Below are 24,974 nucleotides of genomic sequence, written 5' to 3'. Positions count from 1 at the left end.
AAACCATCACTTTACATAATTCCTATATAGTACAATGTAAAAAATAACAAAATAATTCAACACATTTCCATGCATCATGTTAGATTCTGGGAATTAAATTAAGAAAAATAAAAGAAAGACATCTTTATTATCCTGAAGAAAATTTAAATAATCCAGTTTTTTTCTGTTATAGGGGAGACATATTTATATTGAGCCTTTCTATTTTTGTAAGATAGAAATATATTTTTATTTTTCAAAAATAGATTTAAAGAAATAATTTTGAGATTACTGAAAAAAAAGTCATGAAAATAAAGCTAATATTAAAAAGGAGAAAAAGAATTAGCTTACGCTCAACTGGGAGAGCCTAATTCTACACCAAAACTCACTAACTATAGTTCATTTAACAATGAAGAGTCAAAAGGTAGAAAACACACACTAAAGAAGCACTACTAAAGTCAACAAAGCAAAATGAAGTGTGATCATTCAACCATGAATTTTAAATGCGATGAAAAGTGTCAATGAGAAAGGAAAAGAGAAAAGTTTTATAGTGATAATCAAGTCAATGCTGTTTAATTTGAAAATAAAATCGTTCAAATGTATTCAAACACATATAGAAATATAGAGACAACAGGGAAGGCCAACATAATGTAGCCAAAAACGAATTACCTTTGGACGAGACATGAAAACAAGCATAAAAATAAGAGAATAAAAGAACCAAAGGGAGCCTTGCATTTAAAAGTAAATTTTCAGTACAGGCTGATTATTGGGTTTGATCAGAACTACATAGAACTTTTATTTGATATTGTTATTTTTAATATTTCTCATTTTATTATGATCAGGAGCTTTAAGGATATTTTTATTTATTTGGGTTTATTTATTTATTTATTTATTTGTATTTTTCTGAAGCTAGAAACGGGGAGAGACAGACAGACTCCCGCATGCGCCTGACCGGGATCCACCCGGCATGCCCACCAGGGGGCGATGCTCTGCCCCTCCGGGGCGTTGCTCTGCTGCAACCAGAGCCACTCTAGCGCCTGGGGCAGAGGCCAAGGAGCTATCCCCAGCGCTCGGGCCATCTTTGCTCCAATGGAGCCTTGGCTGCGGGAGGGGAAGAAAGAGACAGAAAGGAGGGGGGGGGGGGTGGAGAAGCAAATGGGCGCTTCTCCTATGTGCCCTGGCTGGGAATCAAACCCGGGTCCCCCGCACGCCAGGCTGACGCTCTACCGCTGAGCCAACCAGCCAGGACTGGGTTTATTTTTTTTTAAGTATATTATTATTATCATTATTATTTTCCACATATTACTTAATAAATATTCATTTATTTCCCAAAGACATTAGAAAGTTAAGAAAATAAATTAATTTATTATATAACAGCATAACTTTTATTTGGAATGGAACAAATTTTTGGTGTTCCCCACAGAAACAATGTTATAGTTATCACCTAATTGAGATAATGAAGACTTACTTTTATGCCAAATAAAGAATGTCAAGTTAACTTAAGAATTAATATTATGAAAGGCATTGAGTACTTTTATAATGTTAATAAAACTCTTTGACAAGACTCTAATTTGTTAAAAGGTTGTAATTAATCCCATAGTCTAACACTAGAACAGACTAGAATTTAATAGTGCCATGTTTCAATTATCAAACCTTTTGTAATGGATCAGAGCTTGAAATTAGTTATGGTGTGCAGACCCTCTTAGGTCTGAAAAGTCAAATCCTATTATAATGAACTACTTATCAACACTCAAAACAGTAGTTAATTTTACAAACGTGTATGATTAGAAAGCATATTCTCAGTCATTTCTCCAGTGAATTAGCAAGAAAGGTGTTACTAAAACCCAAGAGAAGAGTATAAATAAAAATATCATATAATCAAAGGGGATAAATTACACATGTACTTAATGTATACGAACTTTCAAGTTATCCTTGTTTATGGACACTAGAATTTTCATTTTTGGTCACTTGTTTTAAAGGTGGAGTCAGAAACTTAAATACATTTTTTTCTAAAAGGTAAGATGTCAAAGTGTAAATGAAAAAAAATAATGTGCCTGAGAAGGCGGTTGCGCAGTGGTTAGAGCATTGGACTAGGATGCAGAGGTAGCCAGGTTTGAGACCCCAAGGTCGCCAGCTTGAGCATAGGCTCACCAACTTGAGAGTGGGGTCTCTGACTTGAGCATGGGATCATAAACATGACCCCTGGTCACTGGCTTGAGCTCAAAGGTCACTGGCTTGAAGCCCAGCATCACTGGCTTGAGCTCAAAGGTCACTGGCTTGAAGCCCAGCATCCCTGGCTTGAGCCCAGGCCCACTGGCTTGAGCAACAGGTCACTTGCTCTGCTGTAGGGTCCCTCCCCCTCCCCCCGGTCAAGGCATGTATGAGAAGACAATCAATGAACAACTAAGATGCCACTAAAATAATTAATGCTTCTCATCTCTCGCCTGTTCTGTCTGTCTGTCCTTATCTGTCCCTCTCTCTGTCTCTCTCTGTCACACACACACACACACACACACACACACACACGAAAGAATGTTTTACAATGGTTAATCAAAAAAAGACGGTAGTGTAAATCTTATTATGTTCTCTCCAAAAATAATATGAAACAGCAGAGAACTTCTGTTTGTATTCAAATATTTATATCTCTGAAATATTGTAGCTATATAATATGTCCGCAATTATAAAGCTACTATATTTTAACGAGGGGATTGGGGGCACAGTGAAGGGTTGGCTTTTCACAGGCATTAGCTTTGTGGTTATGTGACAAAATTGAAGTTCCAACCGTACCATTAAAGCTGTATGGCCTGTTACAAATCAATTTGCTTCTGTGGTCCTCAGTATGGGAGAGAGTTAAGGGTATTCTGAGGCCTAACACAGAAGTTTATACTAACAAATATTTACAGTGTGCTTTTGAGAGGGGTGATAAAGGATTAACAGTGAACAAAAAGCAGGCTTGGTAGATATGTGTAGTAGACATATGAGCTCACTGATGTGCTGAATGATGTTTAATGATCAGCTCTCAAACAAGCAAAAGTGGGAAATGTATATATTCATACACGTTTTATTGGTTTTTTTAATAACTTTTACTGACACAAAGAAAAATTAAACTTTTTCTGAAAAGGTTGTTCAGGTCATAACATCTCTGTTGAAACTACTCAGTCCTGCCACTGCAGCAAAAAGAAATCAGCTATAAATAATATGTAAGTCAATAAACATGGCCCTCTCCCAATAAAATTTTACTTACAGAAATAGATCTTAAGACCTAGTTGTCCCTTAGACCATTATTTGTGAACCCCTGATTTAAGGGACATGTAGCATGCAATTTACCAATAGTAATAAAACTTATGATATTCATTATGGTAAATTCCATACAGCTAATTGATTATTACAAAATGTTCTAAGGTATTCTGCCAAATGTTTACTGCAACTTATAATTACAGCTGACAAACAAGAGTAGTTCTTAAAGAAATATGACTTGATTTTTCTTACGTTAAGTTGGAAAAACGTGAACCATCAAAAAAAGTTATAGCAGAACTTCACTGGTTTGTGAATAAGATGAGCAACATTTCTAAGCTGAATAATGTTTTCAAATGCTAGAAAAGATATTTTCTAAATTTTTTGTGCTATTCACAATTGAATTGCTGCAGATATAACACATTTTTATTTAAGTACAGATAATGAGCAAAACAATAAACCAAGTCCGAATTTGTGATGTTTGCCAATTCCTTCAGTATAAGTATTTCTACTGTGACCAAGATCGCACTATCAGTGTAACATCATTGAATGTAGAGTTGGGAAGAGATGCAAACTCGGACATAGCATTTCCACCATAGAGACACAATAATATAACTAATCTTAAAAGCACAGATAATTGTAAAAGTAGTAAAATAATTAGAAAATTAAAGTTGTATTTATTACCTTTGCTTTTAATATATTTAAATGTAAGTTAATTATAATCTAATTTTTAATAATGGCTATGTATGAAAACCAGCTCATGAAATTACTAAAAATTTAACAATGGGCTTTTACAAGTGGCATTCCCAAAGATTCACACATAAGTTAGAAAAAAAAAAGCTTGAAAATAATACATCTTATAAAATATAATAACAACACATTAATAACCTTATTATATCCCTAAAAAATGTTATTAATCAAGTCCTTCAAATATTGATTTTTTTATAAGTATAACATCAATTCTCCCAACCCTTTCTTTGGATTCTCAAAATCAATTTTGAGTTATTTTCCAGGTTTTTTTTCCATAATCATCTATTTAGTCTACATTCCGCATAAGAAATAAGTCTTTAAACTACACAATGCTACTATGCTAAACACAGCAATAACAATCACAGAACAGTATTTAGGAGTGGTAGTCAGCTTTTGTCCTATTAGACAGAAAATAGTAATTATTCATTATTGACTGTCTGGATCTACATCTAATTTAAACAGCTTGGATAAATGTTCATTGAAAGACTTAAAATTATATTATGAATTTTGAGTGAGGGTTTGGAAAGTTAAATATTCTTTTCCGTTGAAAGGAAAAGAACCAAAGAAGACAATATTCATAATTCCCAAACCTGCTGTTCATCAGATAAACTGGAGAGCTTTATAAAAATACATAATCCTCGGTGTAGAACAACTGAAATAATTTTCCCAGATCTAATGAGTCAGAAAATCTGGTAGTGGTGCAGGAAATAGACTGACTACCTAGAAGGGGTCATATGAACCTTTACACTTGGTATAAATTTTTCTAATATGGGCATAAATAACTAAAGTCATTTATGAAAAGAAAGGGGAGGGAGAGAGAGCGTGAATGAGTGGCAACCTAGATTGAGAGCTCTCAGAGTGAAAAAGTGTGTTTGTTTAGATATAAATACATACACATATTTTCTGCTGTAGTTGGCTTTGTTTTTACTGGAGCCCAATACACTAATGTTATGAAAACAAACAAACAAACAAAAAAACACCTTCCAAGCTCTATACTCATAAAGTGTGCAGGAAAATATAGCTAATTTTACCACATAAAAAAACAATGCTTTTACATTCTCTCAGTCAAGGGCCATAGGATTCTGTAATGGGCTATTGTTTTACTTATTTGTTCTTATTTCCTAGTGTGAAGGTAGGAAGAGAACTGATTCTACTAGGTTTAATACTGGAAAGTGCTGGTGATGGGGATGGGCTTTTATGGACTAGTTTGCAGTTAGACAATGACCTTTCATTTTTAGAGGACTTTGGACTACATAATCTGAAAATTGTCCATGTTTTTTTTTTTTTTTCAGAGGGTGCATCTGAGTTCTTGTGCATGTCTATCTTTACCTGTCTCAGTAGGTAGCCTTTAACTAACAGTTGTCCATGGGATTAACGGGAGGAAAAAAGTAACATATAAGCATCTGATGTTTATTATGCTTTACAATTATTAGAAACAAACCATTTTATCTCAATAAAAATAACACAAATATGGGAAATGTATAATTTAAATCTATGAACGGTAGAATGAGCTTACGGTTGGTTACATATTCATACATATGTATTAATGTATACCTAATGACTAAAAATGATCAAAATACACATATTTCTGATTTCACCTACCTTAAGAACATCTCCTTGGGCTAAATGAAATGTTCTGGCTGAAATATTGATCCCCTTTCCTGCTTGAACCTGAATACTATAAATGCATTCATGGTTGTTTTCATAGTTGAGTGGATAATTTGGAGATAGCAAAATTCCTTCATTATTTGTTGCAGACGCACCACATTCCGCTGCAGGTAAAAAAGAATATTGAAGTACAGTTTAATAGAAAGCATTATCATTTTCAAGAAATGTAATGTATGGAAGTGTAAATGCATTTGTTTTTTAAACTAGAGCCTAACAGGAAAATAAAATAGAGAATAATTGCGTGTTTTAGATGATCCATTCCCTCTCAAATAATACATGGGAAGAACTACTGCTCATGGATAGGACACTTGTACAATAATGGAAATACACAATAGTTTCAGTACATCTCACCCACACCCATGAAAGGATAGCATGGGAAAGGGTGAGAGCAAAAGATTTTCAGGATATATTTTAAGTTTCTCAATGTCTGATATAAAAATGTATTACTTTTAAACTTATGATCTTATTATCTCAAGTATAAAAAAATCAGGATTTTAATGTTGTTGTATAATGATTCCAATTGGATGTTTTTTATTTCTACTTTTTGATTTTGAACCATTTCCCCCCCAACAGTCAGCATTCCCCTGATCCAAGAACTTCAATTACAAAAAGATAAATAAATACTACATTGCCTCTGAAAACTGATATAACAAGTAAAACCCACTAACCAATAATTGTAACAAATAATTTAGAAATTGTATCATCTTTCCATTTAAAACACCAAATAGATTAAGCCATTCTCATAATCAGTATACTGTACTGCTAACTCTCCAGGACTAATTTTGCAGAATTTGTGGACAGGTCTACCCACTTAGAAAGAATGAGAAATGTCCTAATTTAAAAAAATAATAATAATTTCCACTTATTACTAAAAAACTTGTAGCAATATTGCAACATCAAACTAGGCCTTATAATCCCCATTTTCCTTAGTTCTCAGAAATTCAATGAATGCTTGTTTTTTTATCTCATCTAATAACTTTCTTCATATTACCATATCATAAGTCAAAGAATAGTATATTTTTTAGAAGGTTTAATTAATCAGAAAATAAATCGTCATTATTTTCTCAGAAATAAGATTTTTTAAAATAATGATTCATGGGAACATAGATAGTATATATACAAAAGGTGAGCAATTCTGAATTGCTTTACCTTTTAAATGATTAAACATGACCAAAAATGAGGCAAAAGGAAAAAGCCCAATGAAGAGGTGAAAATGATCAAGAGTGAGCAAATCAGTATAATGTCAGTATAGTATAAAATAACAAAAACTAATAATGTGATGCTAAGAATCAGTCACATGAAGAATTGTAGCCCAATATACTTTCTTTAAGGTCACCTAAAGTAAAAGGAAAAAAAAAAAGCAAAACCTTACAGACTCCCAATACTGATTTAAATTATTTTAATGTTACTTAAATATGTACAAACATAAAAACAGTTATGTCCTTACGCTTTTAGCTGTATACAGTTATAATACTGAAACAAATTTACCAATACAGAAACAAATCTACAAAATCAACAAAATTAAAAAGAGCAACATGTGGCCTGACCTGTGGTGGAGCAGTGGAGAAAGTCCCACCTGGAATGTTGAGTTCGCTGGTTCAAAACCCTGGACGTGCCTTGCCAAGGCACGGATGGGAAGCAGTTACTAAGAGTTGATGCTTCCCACTCTTCACGTTCCCCCTTTCTATCTCTCTTTCAAGTCATTTTTTTAAAAACTATAGCAACATATATCTAATGTAGCATAAGATTTTGTTTTCCTGAAATTAAATTGCCCTTGGCAGTGTGGATAAAAAAACCAGCTGCTAGAGTACCGCTTTTGGAGTTTGCTATGCCTTTAATTATATGATGCTGTGTAATGATTCAATTCTCCCTCATCTTAGTAGTCTCTGAATGGCTGAGAAACTCTCATCTGTGCAGTGTAATATGATACCACATGCCCTTCACTTAGTGGGAAAGAATCATTTACATTTTGAACCTGCTTCATTTCCATCTCACTAGTTTATTAGAAATCTATATAAGCTGTGGGGACACGAAGACCATGTATTGGATCACACAGATGACCCAAAATGCAAATATATATTTTATCATTTTTATTATTGGAAAAAGTAAAGAGTTTTAAATTATGTTATAGAATCAAGGGGCTGTGATAATGTTTTTGATGCCAGCTTACAAAACAATGATATTTTAAGACCTCAGAATTTAAAATTCAGAGATTTAGTTTTAAAAATTAAGCTCTATCTTGGACAAGTTATTTATTCTCTCTCTTAAGCCTCAATAGTGTTATTTTTATGATGAAAATAATAACATTACACTTCTCAGAGGGATGTTTAGTTTGTGTGTAAATGAGTGAAAAATATATACTGATAATACTTGCAGGGCATTAGCAAAGTGCTGCATCCAACAACAGCTTAATGAAACAGAGCTATCATGAATATTTAAAATATAATTACTAATGTCGACATCATATATATATGTGTATATATATATATTATATACACAGAGAAAAAAAGTTTAGTATATTTATGTTGTCCCTAATGTGACTATCCAGGAGAAGGCATATTTATGCATGAAGAAGCAGAGGACTCATCCTCATTCTGGAGAATCACTTACCATGTTAAAATCGCTTTTTAACAACTTGTATAAACCAAGATTTTGCTCCATTAACAGTTACTTCAGCTACCCTTTAAAATATACGAATAATTTGTTAAACTCTCAACATTTAAAATAGGTGGTAAGTACCTTTCACCATAAATAGTATTAAATGTTACTGTATCATTTAAAGGAGGTTTGATTGTGTATGAAAACTAACCTGCTTTTGTTATGTTTCAATATTTCAGTTGGTTTAAAAGGGATATAAAAGACTTCTTATTTGATGAAATACAATCAGGATTTAAACCAGAAAGAAAGAAAGAAAGAAAATTTGAATTAAATTGGCACTTTTATCATTTAATCAGGTATGAATGAATTGTGAGGCCCAGTGCAAAATAAAAGTGCACTGACCCTTATTGAAATGTATTCGGAATTTCAGGAGACCAATACAGTATTAAACCAAGAATAGGGACCTCTCTCAGTATGGAGCCCTGTGTAACTACATATGTTTCACACAGATGAAGCCAACTCTGCATTTATTCCTCATAACAACTTTGCAGGAAAAAACTTCTTTTCTCCAGTTTTATAGATGAAGACACTAAAGTAAGCTTTCTTGCTAAAATCAAACATATAGAGAGTATAAAAGATGGGATTTACACCTGTCATTGCACATCATGTTAATCTAAATACTTCTTTAGTATGTCAAGAGGCACTTTTAACAATCATCCTATGTATCTAGTGTCAATTAAGACTATAACAGATAAACTGGTACACAGGGACACTTTTTTTTTTTTTCAACTTCTGCACAACCTCTTTAAAACATTCTATTAAAAATCAAGAGGATTAGTTTATATGGGCTGAAGTATGTCCTGGAAGTCAGAGCACATTCACTCCACATATTATGTATAGAACTGTATTCCATTGTACATAATTATTAATTTCAAGGGAAAATCTTGAAACACAAAAAAATGAAAATAAATTTATATATATATGTAACAAAAGCAATAAATTTTTTCAATAAGATTTTTAATAAAATGAGTTATCTACTAACCGTAGGTTAACCACACTACTAAACTCCAGGAGCTAGGAGATTAATAAAAAATTTATTTTCACATGGAATCTTATCTTTGATTTTTATCTCTGAATTTAAAATACACCGAACACTGGCTTCCCAGCACCCCCTGCAGCGCTGACATTTGCCTTGTATCAGCTTTCTTTCTGCACCTCAGCTATAGCAGGCTAGCTTGCCAACTGCAATTGAACATGATCTAATGTCAAAATTAACAACAAATTTTGCACAGTTTGACCATATGCCTCAGTCCAGCAATGAACATGCTTCTATCTCTGTTGTATAATAAGCTGACACGATGCTATTTTCTAAATGCAAATCTGATCTCGTACATACTTTCTGCTGAACCATACTCAGCATGAGCAAGTCGAAGTCCACAGAATGTCATATAAGGCCATTTATAATGTGCACACAGTCTAGCTTTTTAGGTATTACTGATGAGTCATTCTCTTCCCTGGACCTTGCAATTTAGTCATCCTAAACTATTGGCCCTTTCCACGATCTTATACTCTGGGCCTTTGTACATCCTGTTTTCTCTACATGTAAGCACCACCTCTATTCCCAATGGATATAATTTCAGGGCCCAAACAAACAAAAGAAAATCACTTGATATGGAATTATACTGTTATTGTTATTTTGAGCATCAGGTGGCTGTGATGGTGTATGAAATAATGACACATTGAAGTATCACGGATAATTCTCACAAATAATAGTCATAGCTGCAATATTCATGAATTTCCAGAAAAAATATAAGTACAGATTTTCATAGTATATGATATAAATATAACAGCAAGTTTCACAAAGCATACTTAATGAAGAAGATATGAATACTGGCAAACTGTGGTTGAATATTCTCAAGGTATTTTAAAGTTAACTGAGAAAAAGAACTATCAGCAGAACATCTGGCTCAAGAGAGAGGGACAGTTAGTTGATCTAAGGAAAATATGGTCATATTAAATGACATCATCTACGTGTGAAAAGGGAGTTTGAGTAAAAGAAGTCCTAGAAATCCAAGTGGCAAGGGTGAACTGATAATTGTCATCATCTCCCAGCCATAGCGACATTTGTGAACAGTATATAGCTGTAACCAGACAAACCTAAATATACACTTCATTAGGTCAGTGCCAGGGTTTTCAGGCAGGTGTGTAACAAATTGCACACATAAAGTAACATGTACGGGAAACATCTGCCATCATAAAAGTAAAGGTATAAGGTCACTCTAATATAAACAACTTATGTATGTGCTTAACAGGGTACCTTGGTAAAGAACATATACTAAGATATTTAAAATGGCTAGAGAGAGATAATAGTATGTTCCAAACTGAAAAAAATAAACTCATTCATTTAATAAATATGGGGCATAGGAAGAACCGTGTTGACAACCATAAAACGTGCTTTCTAGCAGTGAAGACATGTTTACAATGTAATCATTCAAATATGCATACATAGTTGGCCCTCTGTCCCCACAGGTTCTGCATCCATAGAGTCAACCAACCTCAAATGGAAAATACTTGAAAAAATAATACATTATTGATGATGTGTGCTATGTGTAAAGATGCTGGATTCTGTACCAAACATGTAGACATTTTTTTGGCCATCATTTTCTAGTCTAAACAATATAGTACAATGATTATTTGCACAGCATTTACATTGTATTAAGTATATATTATAAGTAATCTAGAGATCATTTAACCCTTTGAGTAGTGACTTTTTTTCATGCTCGTTGACCCCCAGGAGTGATTTTTTTTCCAAAAAATAAAATTAGTTCCAGTTACAGTTTTATTAACTTAAAATCATGTTTGTTTGATAACCAATTTATGGAAACAAGAAGAACATACATTTTCCTTTTTTTTAAATGTTGCCTCATACATATTTAAAATAATTTTTGTTACGATTGTACTCTGGATGGTCAGGAGGCATGAGGATGTATATGAACATTTGGACCACTCAAAGTGTGGGGGGGGATTTGCAAAGGTTATATGCAAAGACTATGTTAGCATCTGTGAGTTTTTACATCCTCGGGGGTCTGAGAACCAAACCCCCATGGACAACAAGGGACAGCTCTAGTTTGTAAAAACATCTAACTTGGAGTGCTGACTTGTTTTGAGTAAAGTCAAGACTTTTCTGAAGGTCTGAACTTAGTATATTAAAAGTGATGGGAGACTACAAGTTGGAGATAAAAATTTCCCAAATAGGAAGGAATCTTGATGAAACATTATATTGGGACAGGGGGTACAGAGTTATCTGTGACACATTCTGAGAATAGAATAAACCCAACATGGGAAAGGTTTTATTTGTGCAAGGTTGACCTAGAGGAAGGTCTCTCAGGATAAAAAATCAATTTGTTATTTATCTGCTGTGGTAGGGAAAAAATGTTTTTCTTAGGTGTATATGAAAGAAGGTGGCATTATGTATAAGCAAGTTGTTGTCTTGTAATGGTTAAATAATTTCAACTTTACGGCTTGGGAAGTTGGTTGCAGAAGACAAAGAATAGAGAAGAAGATTGAATGAGGTACATTAGTACAATTTTATTTGAGGGTTTTTTGGGGTTTTTTTTTTTTTTTGTATTTTTCTGAAGCTAGAAACCGGGAGAGACAGTCAGACAGACTCCTGCATACACCCGACCGGGTTTCACCCGGCACGCCCACCAGGGGGCGATGCTCTGCCCCTCCGGGGTGTCGCTCTGCCGTGACCAGAGCCACTCTAGCGCGGGGGGCAGAGGCCAAGGAGCCATCCCCAGCGCCCGGGCCATCTTTGCTCCAATGGAGCCTCGGCTGCGGGAGGGGAAGAGAGAGACAGAGAGGAAGGAGAGGGGGAGGGGTGGAGAAGCAAATGGGCGCTTCTCCTGTGTGCCCTGGCTGGGAATTGAACCCGCGACTTCTACACGCCAGGCCCACGCTCTACCATTGAGCCAACCGGCCAGGGCCTTATTTGAGATTTTGGGTTAGGAAAGTATTACTTCAGGGTTCAGGGGTTGCAATGTTTTCTGGAAGTGAGGAAAGTACATCCTCCCTACCTTAACATAAGTTCAATGTCTGTTTCCCTCATGCTTTGATCTATCATGTTCTTGACAACTGATCACTAACTTTTAAAGCCTTAAGTCTATTAATATAGGTTTCCTACAAAATCATTAATGTTAAAATATTAATAGGTGACACTGTCTCTTCTCTCTGATTTGAACTGGGAGGTTGTCTTTTAATCATAGAAAATAATGATATGAAGATATCATATACTTTAGCAGAGTATTAGGGAAATATTTGTGGAGGACCAGTCTTCAGTACTCTTGACAGGATACAAATATTTTCTGTGCAATCTCCAATTCACACACTGTTAGGGTACCTTTATTTTGTGGAAAAAACAAATCTTTTTCTTATAAAATATTTTTATTTAAACAAACCGATTAAGAAATATAGATGAGTAACCAATATGAAACTCTTCAGTGAGCTGAAAATAATATGTTGATAAATGCGGCCTTATTGGATTGGAATGAGGAGATATGTGTACTGGAATCTAGTGATAAGAGTCACCGCTATGGTGAGAAATGCAAGAGCTGGCGTATCCATTGAATTTCAATTTCTTCTTACATACTGAAAAACAGGCCAGCCCATGCATCATTAATCTCCATTACTGGGCTAAGAAAATCTGGTAGCAACTATTGTTTACACACAGGCATATATTTTCAGATAAACTGGTAAAACACTTTTGCGTAACTTGGCTGGATAATATAAAAAATGCCTATGATCAGTGAAGTTTGCAGTGACTTTTAAGAATTTGCATTGCAACTGAATTTCGTGTTTTATGTTATTTTGATAGCACCACAGGTTATTTTAAAGTTGTTTTATAAAAACAGTTAAAACACACTTGACTTGGATTATTCAGAAAAATATTTCGTTTTCAAGCCTAAGCATATGGTATGCTAAGTCAAGTAAGGTGTAGCATTAGTAGAAATATATTTTCCATATGTTTAGTTATTTTAAGTAAAAAAATAACAGTAATATTTGATTGTATTCATATAGGAGGGGGTGTGTGAATTCAAACAGTCAAATCCAAATTAACCATTTATTTTTTTCATATATATGATTTTGCCTTTTAAATTTTTTTCCATCTAATTGAGCCCATTATGTTCCAAATCTGATGTCTATTGTATTTCATCTAATTAAGACACCATTGATTGCAAGAGGCATCATTAATTTACATGTCTCTAAGAAAGCAAAAGTAATAATAGTAATATATAATAGCAATCAGTTATAAGATACCAATTTCAGAGATATTAAAATGTTTTGAAAGGAATATTTGAAAAGTTTTAAATATGATAAAGTATTAAGATTAAATATATTTAGGAGACTTTCTAATATGTTTTATGTCTTCGCAGTATTAATAATACACTTCTTTTCTTTAGAAAGTTTTGTCAATTTTTTTTTCTCTCAATTAGGAACCTGAAAAATGCTTGGATCCTCAGAAGGGGGTGGAAAGTAGAGGACAGAAAGAGAGACATTTACTTCTTTACACAACTACTGAAAATATGATTATCCATGAGCATTACTTATAAAAAGGCTGGTTTTTCCTTTCCTTTCCTGTTTTTAGACAAGAGTGATACAAACCTGGCTTTCTCTTTCCATCCTCTCTAAATACAATGCATGCATAAGTTCAGGTGTAAACTAGCAGTGCTTTATAAAGTTACTTACAAATCAAGAGTTTCTTAAAATATTTTTCGCTGAAAGACTTTAATTTGGGATTTGTTTTCTCCTCAAAATTTATTTCAGTGAAAAAAAAATTATTTCAATGCATTTTCTACATTCACTCTATGCCATAAACAATCATGTTAATCATTATTTTTATGTAGAACTTTCTTCTGTTAACTGCAGAATTGGAGAGCATTAAGTTCAAAGCATTTTTAAATCAAATATAAAATTTTCTATCAAATAGCATGAAAAATTTCCTATCACTTGACATTGTCCTGTTATACATTCTCCCTTCCATAAATAGCTCTTGAGAGTCTACTGTGCTAAGTTTAATTACTCATTACAAATAATATTAACAATAATACCTAGGTACGATGTTAGGGCTGAAGGATAAGGTTTTTGTCCTCATGTAATATGTAGTCTAGAAAAAAGACAAACATGCAAACTGGTATGTGTACTAATATGTAAGCTGAAGTGGAATACAACTTTGCGCAATGACCTGGATGACAAAATTGAAGAAATCCATTTTAAGGAGTAGTAAGATAATGTCAGGAAAGATTTTATGGAATAGGTTATACTTGAGCTAAGTCAAAGAATTAGTTCTAAAGGAATAGGAGATATGTAAGGGTTAGGAAATAGTTAATCTGCCTGCTATTCTCTGTTAATGGCTCCCTGGTCTTTACTTTGAAATAAAACAAAAAGTTTACTTTTGAAGGAATGTTGGGGAAAGCTTATACTGCGGAGAGACATGATATTAGGGGAGTTTAAAACACAATAGTTGTTTGTAAAAGCCTAGCCACAGGATTCACTGTGAAAAATTAAGGTCTATAAATTAATTAAAAACTTAATTCACCAATCTTAAATCTTCACTTTGCATTCTAAGAAAACAGGGAGTCTTTTCACAGATAATTCTCAGAGGCAGATGGTCCCAGAGAAACCAGGTCTCAGCTGTTCCTGGGAGACACCTGACCTTGGCTGTCTTGAAGATTTATCACGGACACCAGATAGGACCATGCTGATTGGGCCTGTGCCACATCAGAAGATTTGCAGAGGAGATGTTTCTGCAGCTGAACCCCCACCTCCTGTACATTGTTAAGGAACTAGCTGCATGGAGTTTTTTTATTTTTTTCTTTTTTCCTGGACCCTTTAAAAACTGGCAGCAACAGGAAAGTGTTAAGGCAGCTCTGTGGACAAGACTCCTCTTCCTTCCAGGGTTCCAGTATTCCTGAACTAAAGACACTCTTATATACTCAGTCTGGTCCATCTCCTTTGATTGGCTGAATATGATAAACTTCCCCAAATCTGGTGTGTTCCAGTAACAGCTGTAAGAGGAACAGATTGTAGTCCTGGGTTCTTAGGGGAAAAATAACTTGGAGATTATTTTTGTATGTCAAATGGAAAATGATGAGAACTTGAATTTACCATGGAGAAAGAGAATACAGAAAGTAAAAGTTCTAGAACTTGGGGACTAGTTGGATACAGGACAAAAAAGAGGAGGAGATAGAGAAGACAGGAAAAGGAGTGACTGTATATGTTGATGAACTTATGTTTGCACATACTGAGAAATCTACGTAAGTAGCTAGACATATTTGTAGTCACAGATTGATATTTTAAGCCACAAAGGATTTACCCAGTGAACACATAAGGATTGAGAAGAAGAGCAAAGTAAGACCGGGAGACATGGAATATCAGAATTTAAGTGGGAGACAAAGAACATTCAAAATGGTACCATGAACTAATAGGGAGCCATAGTTTCAAAGAAAAAAAAATGTCCATAGTGTTAAATGACAGAATGAGATCAATTAATATGGATACTAAGAATTCACTACTTGGGTTAATAAGAGGTGGAAGAAAGAAAAACAATGTCTTTAATAATACTGACTAATGATATAAAAGAAGATAGAATACAAAGATGGCAGGGGGTGAAGGAGAGGTTATTTTATTGACATTTGTGGTTGATTGACTGATTTAGGATAGTTGTAAATTTTAAAAGATTTGAAGATGCTTATATTATAATAGTACAGAGATGAAACCTTAGCAGGAATTTCAAAGTCCATCACTGATTCTGAAGACTTAATAGTTTAGTGTTCTAAAACTTGTCTAATAAAATCATTTGGGAATATCTACGTGATTTTTAATGGTGTAAGTGAAGACAGATTTAAATTCCACTTACACTATAATTATTACTATGGAATAACATATCTACATAAATCTATATAAATATAAATTGTTATAAAATTTAGCAACACATCTTACATTACTTTTTAGATAAGTAATTCATCATTTAAAAATTCAGTAAAAATGTAATCATGCTCACAATATTTTGTTTTCAATATTTCTTGATGATTGCATAGTGGGCCAATATACTTACTTGTTGATAATAAGATTTTCAGAGTATATATGTTACCTTTGGCTAACTTTTAAATCTCAACTGGCACAATAGTATAGTATTATAAAAATCAGTGGTGTTGTGTCAAAAAGTATTTGTATACAAATTCTCCCATTCATTTAAATATATTTTCATTAACTGTCATGAAGCAAGAAAAAATAATACATTATAGAGAACATTTTTATATTTACTAGAGCTACCTCAGTGTAGAGAACAAAATAGAGTCACAAATAGAGAAAAAGTAAGGCAACTCCTAAAAATAATATCTGATATCCCAAGATTTTAATATTCTTTTCTAGACCTTGTGAAACCTCAATACATGCTGTTAATTGAATAATAGGGTTAAGAAGAATAAGTTAGTTATCCTCAGAACAAAATTATGAGAAGCAACATTTTAGAAAACAAGAACAAAATATAATTCATCTAATAGAATTAATCACTCTGCATGTAAGTAAAAAGCACCACATATAAAGGAGATGCAAGCAATGACAACAATTAATAAGATTTGTTAAGTGCTAACTATACTAAGCATTTTATCTGCACTTCCTGGTGAAGCAAGCCTATGTCTCTAGAGGAGAATTTGAAGACAGGAGTGGCTGAGGAAACTAGGCAAGATCACAAATTTGTGAATTCCAACACAGTTCCATCTGGCTCTAGATCAAGACTCTTAACCTCTACTTGATATTTCCTTTGAGACATGAATAAGATATAAGCCACAAAATTGGGAAACTTCACTTTCACATGGAAGATAGGAACTGCATAAATTGTGTTACAAAAAAACAAGATGTAAAAGAAGAACAGACAGTATTTACAGGTGTAAATGAGGGAGAAATTCTTTCCTATGAAAAAGTCAGGTAACGCTTCATCAATAAAGTAGCATTTTGGTTGCTCTTTCAAGGAGTGGAATTTCGATGGGCTGAGAAGGGGAAAAAAGGAGTCAGGGAAAAGAAGACAACTCCATTGAAAGAAAGAAAAGGAAAGAATAACTTAATTTTGCTTAGGCCAACAGGTATCTTTCCTGTCCCTCCCAACTTCATAATAGACATTGGGACGTGTTCTCTGCCATGAGGTGATTAAATACTTAATATGAAAGTTAAATCAGAACTATCAGAAATGTTCAAAACATGTTTCCCTTTAAGAGCTTAAAAAGGAATATCTTTCACTTAAAATAGTCCCAGAATAAGCATAAACTTGACGAAGTTCTCTAGTGGGAGAGATGAAAAAGTGGTGCAGGAAAATGGAGCGGATAGCTGCCGCTTCTCCATTTTCCTCCTCATTTTACTGTGTTACTTCAGTGTGAGCTCTGTCCCATTAACATTTTTAATGGAAGAATAGGAAAGTAAATAAGGCACACAATTTCTTAAATATTAAGGTAATTTCTATGAAATTGAGGGCTGCCTAATAATTCAATGATCTAAATGTTATATTAAGCGAGAGGAAGAAAAGAGAGAGAGAGAGAGAGAGAGAAATAGGAACATCGATCAGTTCCTGTATGTGCCCTGACCGAGGATTGAACGGGCAACCTCTGCACTTCCAGGTGATGCTTTAACCAACCAACCTATCTGGCCAGGGCATAAGCAAACTTTTAAAGCATATAAAGAGCACATTTAAAGATGAAGTTTAAAATATAATAAATGCATGGGAAGTGTGTTAGCTAAAATATTGGTTAAAACAAAAACAACAGAAAAGTTACTTTATGGGAAATAAAGTCTACATTACAAATCTAGTTATTTAAACAGTATTCATATTTCATTGCATACATAATATAAAAATTATTTTCAGGTGAAGATCACAGTAATTTATTCCTACTTACACTTGCCCAAACCAATATTCTTTAACTATTCAAATTGTAACATGCAATTTTTCATTTAAATAAAGAAGTTTGGTAATCAAATGGGGATAGAGGTAACAGAGTTTACTACCTTTTTCTTAGTAAATATTCAAAAGTTTCAGAAATCCTTAATTACAGTTTCCAAGGTTCATCACCACAAATATAATCTTAATTAGGCTTGGGATTGATCCTGCCGTTGGCTCTCAGTTTAGGTCTTTATGAGCAAAGGGGTTTTATGAGCAAAGGTCTTTATGAGCTACTGTTTCGCACACTTAAACATTGTGCAGGAGCTTCAGGAAACAACAAAGAAAAGTCTGGTCTCTCAGACTCCCTGTCCTTTGAGTAATGAGTATCATAAATAATCTCAATTCTCTTGTACTTCCCTACCTCCCACCATCAAGATGGTAATGACTTTTATCAATATGAGTCCTTCTTCTTAGCTGTTTAAAATCCAAATTGTTGTTGATTTCACCATTTCTTTCCATCATACTGGTAATAAAAAAAACAACAACAACAACAGGTATTTAATATGATCTGATTAAACAATAAATAAAGGGCCAAAGGCTTGACTTGTGACTTTCTAGTTCTGTGAAATCATATATATCCCCACAAAGTCCATCCACCACCAAAATTTAAGAAAAATGAAAAGAAAAGAAAACAAACAAACCAAAAAACCCCTCTAGTAGGTAAGTTCTCTAGGTCTAATTGTCACCACAATCCCTAGGTCTGATTGCCATTGCATCAGCCGAGCATCACCTACTGATTCTCATCTCTTAGCTGCACTCTGGTGGCTGAAGGGAGTGGACTCAGGTCCTAAAAGTCTACCGACCTGCAATGCAGTCTCCCCTTTAGCCAATGAGTGTCATGTCATGATTACAAATCAGGGAGAAGCCTCATGCTTTCATCCTCAACAGTATTAAGATGTACCATACTAAGTAGTCAATATGTTATTCTTATATGGTAAAGTAAGCTATAACTAATTCTTGGAAAATGTGGAACTTTAGATGACTTCTTATGTCAGAAGATTTACTCTGAATTAATTTTCTTTTGCAAATTAAGAGAAACAAAATCAACATGCTCACAATTTAAGAATGTTTAAATAACTCCTCAAAGTGGAATATTTTATCTCAACTTCTAAGTTTTCATGGAGAGAGAAAAACTGAGGGATGCTACTCTTGACTTGGCATCTGTGAATATGCAAATTAGGAGCTAGAGTAGCAACCCAGACTACACACATGCCTACAGGTACTCCTTCTGGTTGCTTAATACTTTTCCAAGCATTCTTTATATGAAGAATGGGGAATATTTATAGTCTATGAAATGCACCAAATTAATCCAGAGAAATGAACCATCTTGGTTTTTGCCACTTTAATGTACTTAATCAGCTATTGTCTTTTTTATATTAATAGCAAAAAGTCATAGACAAAAATATCTTCAGAAAAGAGTAGTCCAACTTGTAATGGACACTGAGAATTACACACACACCCATATAAATTCAGAAATTTAAAAGTTATTGAATTAGAAACAAAATAGCTAAATCTTGACAATGCCAGCTATATGTTTTGTTTTAAGGCATGATCCTTACCAGACTATTGGCTTTGAAGACAGTTTTTCTATTCAAACTAGAGATATGAAACATTGGTACTAGTGTGGGATCTATTTCTTGCAACAACACCAGTTGAGTCATTTTATACTCCCATTATGGATTCAGCTAATAAAATTAAATTAAATTCAAACTTACCTTCTTGTGTCTATTGGACAACCAGACTGCATACAGAATAAATAATTTGACAATATGTAACATAAGAAATTCAAATTTCCCTTGACAGAATTTTAAGCATCTAAAATATAGTACCTTAAATCAAAATACTACATTTTAAGCATATGATTAATATAATATATAGAAATTCTAGTACATAGCCAACTCTCTGATACTTGCTGGGAGTATAGAAGGGTAAAATAAACAGATAAATTAAATAACAAATGTTATGTTATGTTTTAAGTACTATAAAAAATTATGAACAATTTCATGGGAGCACTGCAAATGATATAACCAATTTTGCCTTTGGAAGTTGAGGAAGGCTCAAAGAGAAAGTGAAACAATCATATTTTTAAGGCACGAAGCACAATATGCTAAAACAAATGTACAATATCTTTGGTCTTCCTAAAAAAAGATCTCATTATGTTCCTTATGGACTTAAGAGGCATACTAATCAAGTATAACAGGTATATAAACACTGTAATTTTTATTTTAAGGGAACAAAGGCCTATATTAATGTGAATAAGAACCCTTTCTGCTTTCCTGGTCTTCAACACATTCGTTTCTCGGGATCAGTAAATGAGGTGGAGATTCCTTGAAAATGATTCACCCTGTAACATAGCTGTACATTCTCTGTTTTGTACCTTAATAGGATGTAACTAGGAAATACTAAGAATTTAGGGGAGTGCCTGACCTGTGGTGACGCAGTGGATAAAGCATCGACCTGGAACGCTGAGGTTGCCAGTTCAAAACCCTGGGCTTGCCTGGTCAAGGCACATATGGGAGTTGATGCTTCCTGCTCCTCCCTCCCCCTTCTCTCTCTCTCTCTCTCTCTCTTTCTCTCTCTCTCTCTCTCTCTTTCTCTCTCTCACTCTCTCTCCTCTCTATAAAAAAATTAATAAAAAAAGAAAAAAAAGGAATTTATGGGAGTGATTGCGGTATGGGGAAACACAACAGAAATTGTCTATCACAGGACCACATAGTGGCAACTAGTACCCCTTGACTTTTCCAAAGCAACAGTACTGACACTAAAGCAGATAAGTTATAAGCAGAGTTGGGAATCAGTGTTCTTTTGAAAAAATTTATAAAAGGACAAACATATTGTGATCCTGCATTTTTATTTTTAGACATTCCCAACTGCAAACACTGAGCAAAAATTTAATCTGTAAAGCAAAGTCCATGTGTTCTAAACTGAGTGAAAGAAAACAATTTGTCTATATATGGTTGAGTGTTTTTCTAGCATGTTGTCACCCTGAGGTGCCTCTGTTTCTCCTTTATCAGTGTCTACTCTGCTCTGGTTTTCTTTCCTTGCTCCTACTTTCCCCACTTCTATTAATATTATAACAATGGTTTTTGGTTTCATTTTGTCACTTTCCTTGCTACTTAAATATCCTTATGGAAAACATGCTCTGTAATAAAGAAAAATGAAAGAAAATCTTCTTGTAGCAGATCATGTACATAGATTTTCATTTAATATACGATTGAGTTACACAAATTTGAAATATCTTCATAATTCAAACTTTAATAAATCTTCACTTTATACACATTAAAAATATATATAAAGATTTCAATTAAAAATGATAAAGAATATCATATTTTTAAAGCTGGGGCCAAAATTGGTCATAAACTGTTTCTCTTTATATATATATAGCCGCCTCCCTTTGTTTTAATTGTTAACACCTGCCGTCCTTCGGTACACTATGCCTTGCATGAGAAATATGATGGAGTGACTCTAGTGGCATTTATTCATTCATCTTATAAATATTTATTGAGTGTGTACTATGTGAGAGATACTGTCCTTTTATGAGAGCTTCAGATTTGAAAAACAAAAAAAGAAGAGATGAAAATCTTTATTTTTATGAAGCATCTATTCCTATGAGGGAAACAGGCAAAAAAGAAGCATAGAAAAATAAATTAATTAAATAATAGGTAGATGGTCATAAGTGCTAAGATGAAAAAGCAAATTAGAGAGGGATAGAGCAGATATTCACTGAGTATACTCATTGAGAAATCATATGTGAGCAGAGAACAGAGGGAAAAGGAACAAGTATACAGATATTTAAGGAAAAGCATTGTAGGCAGAGGGAATAGCAAATGCAGAGGGAATGTGTTTTGCATCTGGGCAAACAGCAACGAGACCGGTGCAGCCAGAGTGCCTTAAGTACTGGCGTAGCAAACTCACCACTCTTTCTGATTCTGCTCTTCCTTCCTGCAGTCTATTCTCAACTCAGAGCCTGAATGATCCCCACAGAAAGACATTCTACCATACTTGTATGTTTCTCTCTTTGATAATTCGTTCTTCAGATCCTTTTAAAGGCTATCCATCTCATTCTGAGTGAAACCATAATCTCTGAAATAGCCTCCGAAGCCCTACATCAGTGTTTCTCAATGGCCAGTCCACAGACCGGTGCCGGTTCACCAGAAATTTCATGCCAGTCCATGAAAGAGTTAATAACCCTGATATTGAATGAAGATTATAGACCTAAGGATCTTGGTTGAATTTGCTTATACTCAGGGTGATAGAGACTTATCAGTCTGTATCATCAATGAAAATACCAAAGAATACCTTTGGAACTTGCAGTTTTGGTCAAATACCACTTTGCACCTTGCAGAGCATTTACAGATTGTGTGCAATACAAAAAAAAGAATTTTGACAAACTTATGTAATATTCAATGCATCGTACAAATAGAGTTAGAAAATCAAGCACTAGCTTGTACCATGTTGCACTGTATTGTGCAATATGATAAAACTTTATTCCTTGTGTGTTTCCATTTACAGCTGGTGAAGTCACAAGTCTCCAAGTATAAAAAAGTTGAAAACCACTGCTCTACAAGATATACTCTATCCTCTTACCTCTCTGCCTTCACCTCATCTTAGTCTCCCTCTTACTCATTCCTCTCCAGCTGCACTATACTCTGCTTTGCTCTCTTCTCCTCAGGTTCTGATGAAAGGACTATCAAAGTGGCAAACATCAGGATACTAGGAAGTATGTCCTTTAAAGATCATTCAGGCTCTAAGTTGGAAATGATTGCTGGTGAAGCAAAGTGGTCACCATAGCTATTATTTTAAAAGTCACTATAGTTTTATCTATTTTGTTATTTTATAGAAATATATTCTAAACCATTAGTGTTCAAAAAGTAGTGGTGACACCAAAGTCAAAAAAATAAAAAGAAAACTGTAGAATGGAAGTAAGATGTGATAAAACAAAGTAAAAAATGGCTATACTATACTTTAGTGTTAATTTAGGAAAGATCAGTATAAAATATTATAAATAATGTTGAAAAAATGTTTAAAAAAGCACTAAAGTAAAATAATTATAACCATTATTCTAGATTTATAAATTTTAAGAGTGCTTTTTTCTCTTTTTTTATTAATTATAAGAAATACACACATAAGAGTATTTGAATTGTAATGTGTCCAATAACATAACACTTGAATAAAATATGACCACTCTGTATAACTTTTAAGTGTTACTTTCAACAATTTATAAATATTAAACAAGTCTTTATTTAAAGGAAATACTGGAGGATTTGCTGAATATTATTTGTTAATCCATCCCAAAGTTTCTTGGAGACAAAATTAAGAATACTGTGTTTGCCCTGGCCTGTTGGCTCAGCTGTAGAGCGTCGGCCTGGCGTGCGGGGGACCCGGGTTCGATTCCCGGCCAGGGCACATAGGAGAAGTGCCCATTTGCTTCTCCACCCCCTTCCCCTCCTTCCTCTCTGTCTCTCTCTTCCCCTCCCGCAGCCAAGGCTCCATTGGAGCGAAGATGGCCCGGGCGCTGGGGATGGCTCCTTGGCCTCTGCCCCAGGTGCTATGGTGGCTCTGGTCGCAGCAGAGCGACGCCCCAGAGGGGCAGAGCATCGCCCCCTGGTGGGCAGAGCGTCGCCCCTGGTGGGCGTGCCGGGTGGATCCCGGTCGGGCGCATGCGGGAGTCTGTCTGACTGTCTCTCCCCGTTTCCAGATTCAGAAAAAAAAAAATAATAAAATAAATAAATAAATAAATAAATAAATAAAAAGAATACTATGTTCATACTTTGGATATTTTGATATGTTCTAGTTTGGACATTATATATATATATATACACATTCATACATATATACACATATATACGTATATACAGATATACACATACATATATATATTTATATATGTGTGCGTGACTATATATATATAGTCTTATATCTTCAAAAAGTCCCATGGAAACTTCAACCCATACAAATCTCTATATTCTTGGAATTTCTCTCAGAGCCACTCACTTTGACACTAACATTAAAAATAATCAATCAGAACTAAAGAATACATAATGGAAATAAAGAATACACTAAAGAAAATCAATACCAGGTTAGATGCAGAGGATTGAATCAGCGACCTGGAATACAAGGTAGCAGAAAATACTTAATCAGAACAGCTAAATGAACAAAAAATCCTTAAAAATGAGTATGGGTTAAGGAACTTCTGGGACAATAGCAAGTATAAAAACATGCATATCATAGGGGTATTAGAAAGAGAATAGAAAGAGGAAGGGATTAAAAACCTATTTGAAGAAATAATGACTGAAAACTTCCCAAAATTGGCAAAAGAAATAGAAATACAGGTCCAGGAAGCACAGGGAGTCCTAAACAGGATGAACCCAAAGAAAACCATACTAAGATACTAAATAAAATGCCAAATGTTAAAAAAAAGAGAGAATCTTTTTTTAAAGGGTTTTTTTTTTTCTTTTTATTAATTTTTTAGAGAGGAGAGAGAGTGAGAGAGAGAGAGAAGGTGGAGGGAGGAGCAGGAAGCATCAACTCCCATATATACCTTAACCAGGCAAGCCCAGGGTTTTGAACCGGCGACCTCAGCATTTCCAGGTTGATGCTTTATCCACTGCGCCACCACAGGTCAGGCACAAGAGAGAATCTTAAAAGCAGCAAAATAAAGGCAGTTGGTTACCTCCAAGAGAGCTCCCATAAAAGTGTCAGCTGATTTCTCAACAGAAACTTTGCAGCCCAGAAGGATTGGCATGAAATAGTCAAAATG

The 24,974-nt window shown here is 34.2% G+C and overlaps 1 protein-coding gene across 3 annotated transcripts in view; it reads right to left on the bottom strand.

The window, feature by feature from the left end:
• CSMD3 (CUB and Sushi multiple domains 3) overlaps positions 1–24,974 on the bottom strand; it is a 1,246,722-nt gene that overhangs the window by 350,366 nt on the left and 871,382 nt on the right. For all 3 annotated transcript variants that reach the window (XM_066265798.1, XM_066265799.1, XM_066265800.1), the window contains one exon: positions 5,563–5,732. In XM_066265798.1, the coding sequence (XP_066121895.1) occupies positions 5,563–5,732 (170 nt within the window). The remainder of the gene's footprint in view (positions 1–5,562; positions 5,733–24,974) is intronic.

The sequence above is a fragment of the Saccopteryx bilineata genome, chromosome 3, assembly GCF_036850765.1.
Source record: "Saccopteryx bilineata isolate mSacBil1 chromosome 3, mSacBil1_pri_phased_curated, whole genome shotgun sequence".
Lineage (NCBI taxonomy): Eukaryota > Metazoa > Chordata > Mammalia > Chiroptera > Emballonuridae > Saccopteryx > Saccopteryx bilineata.
Note: the sequence above shows the minus strand (reverse complement) of the source record. Positions and strands in the feature narration are given on the sequence as shown.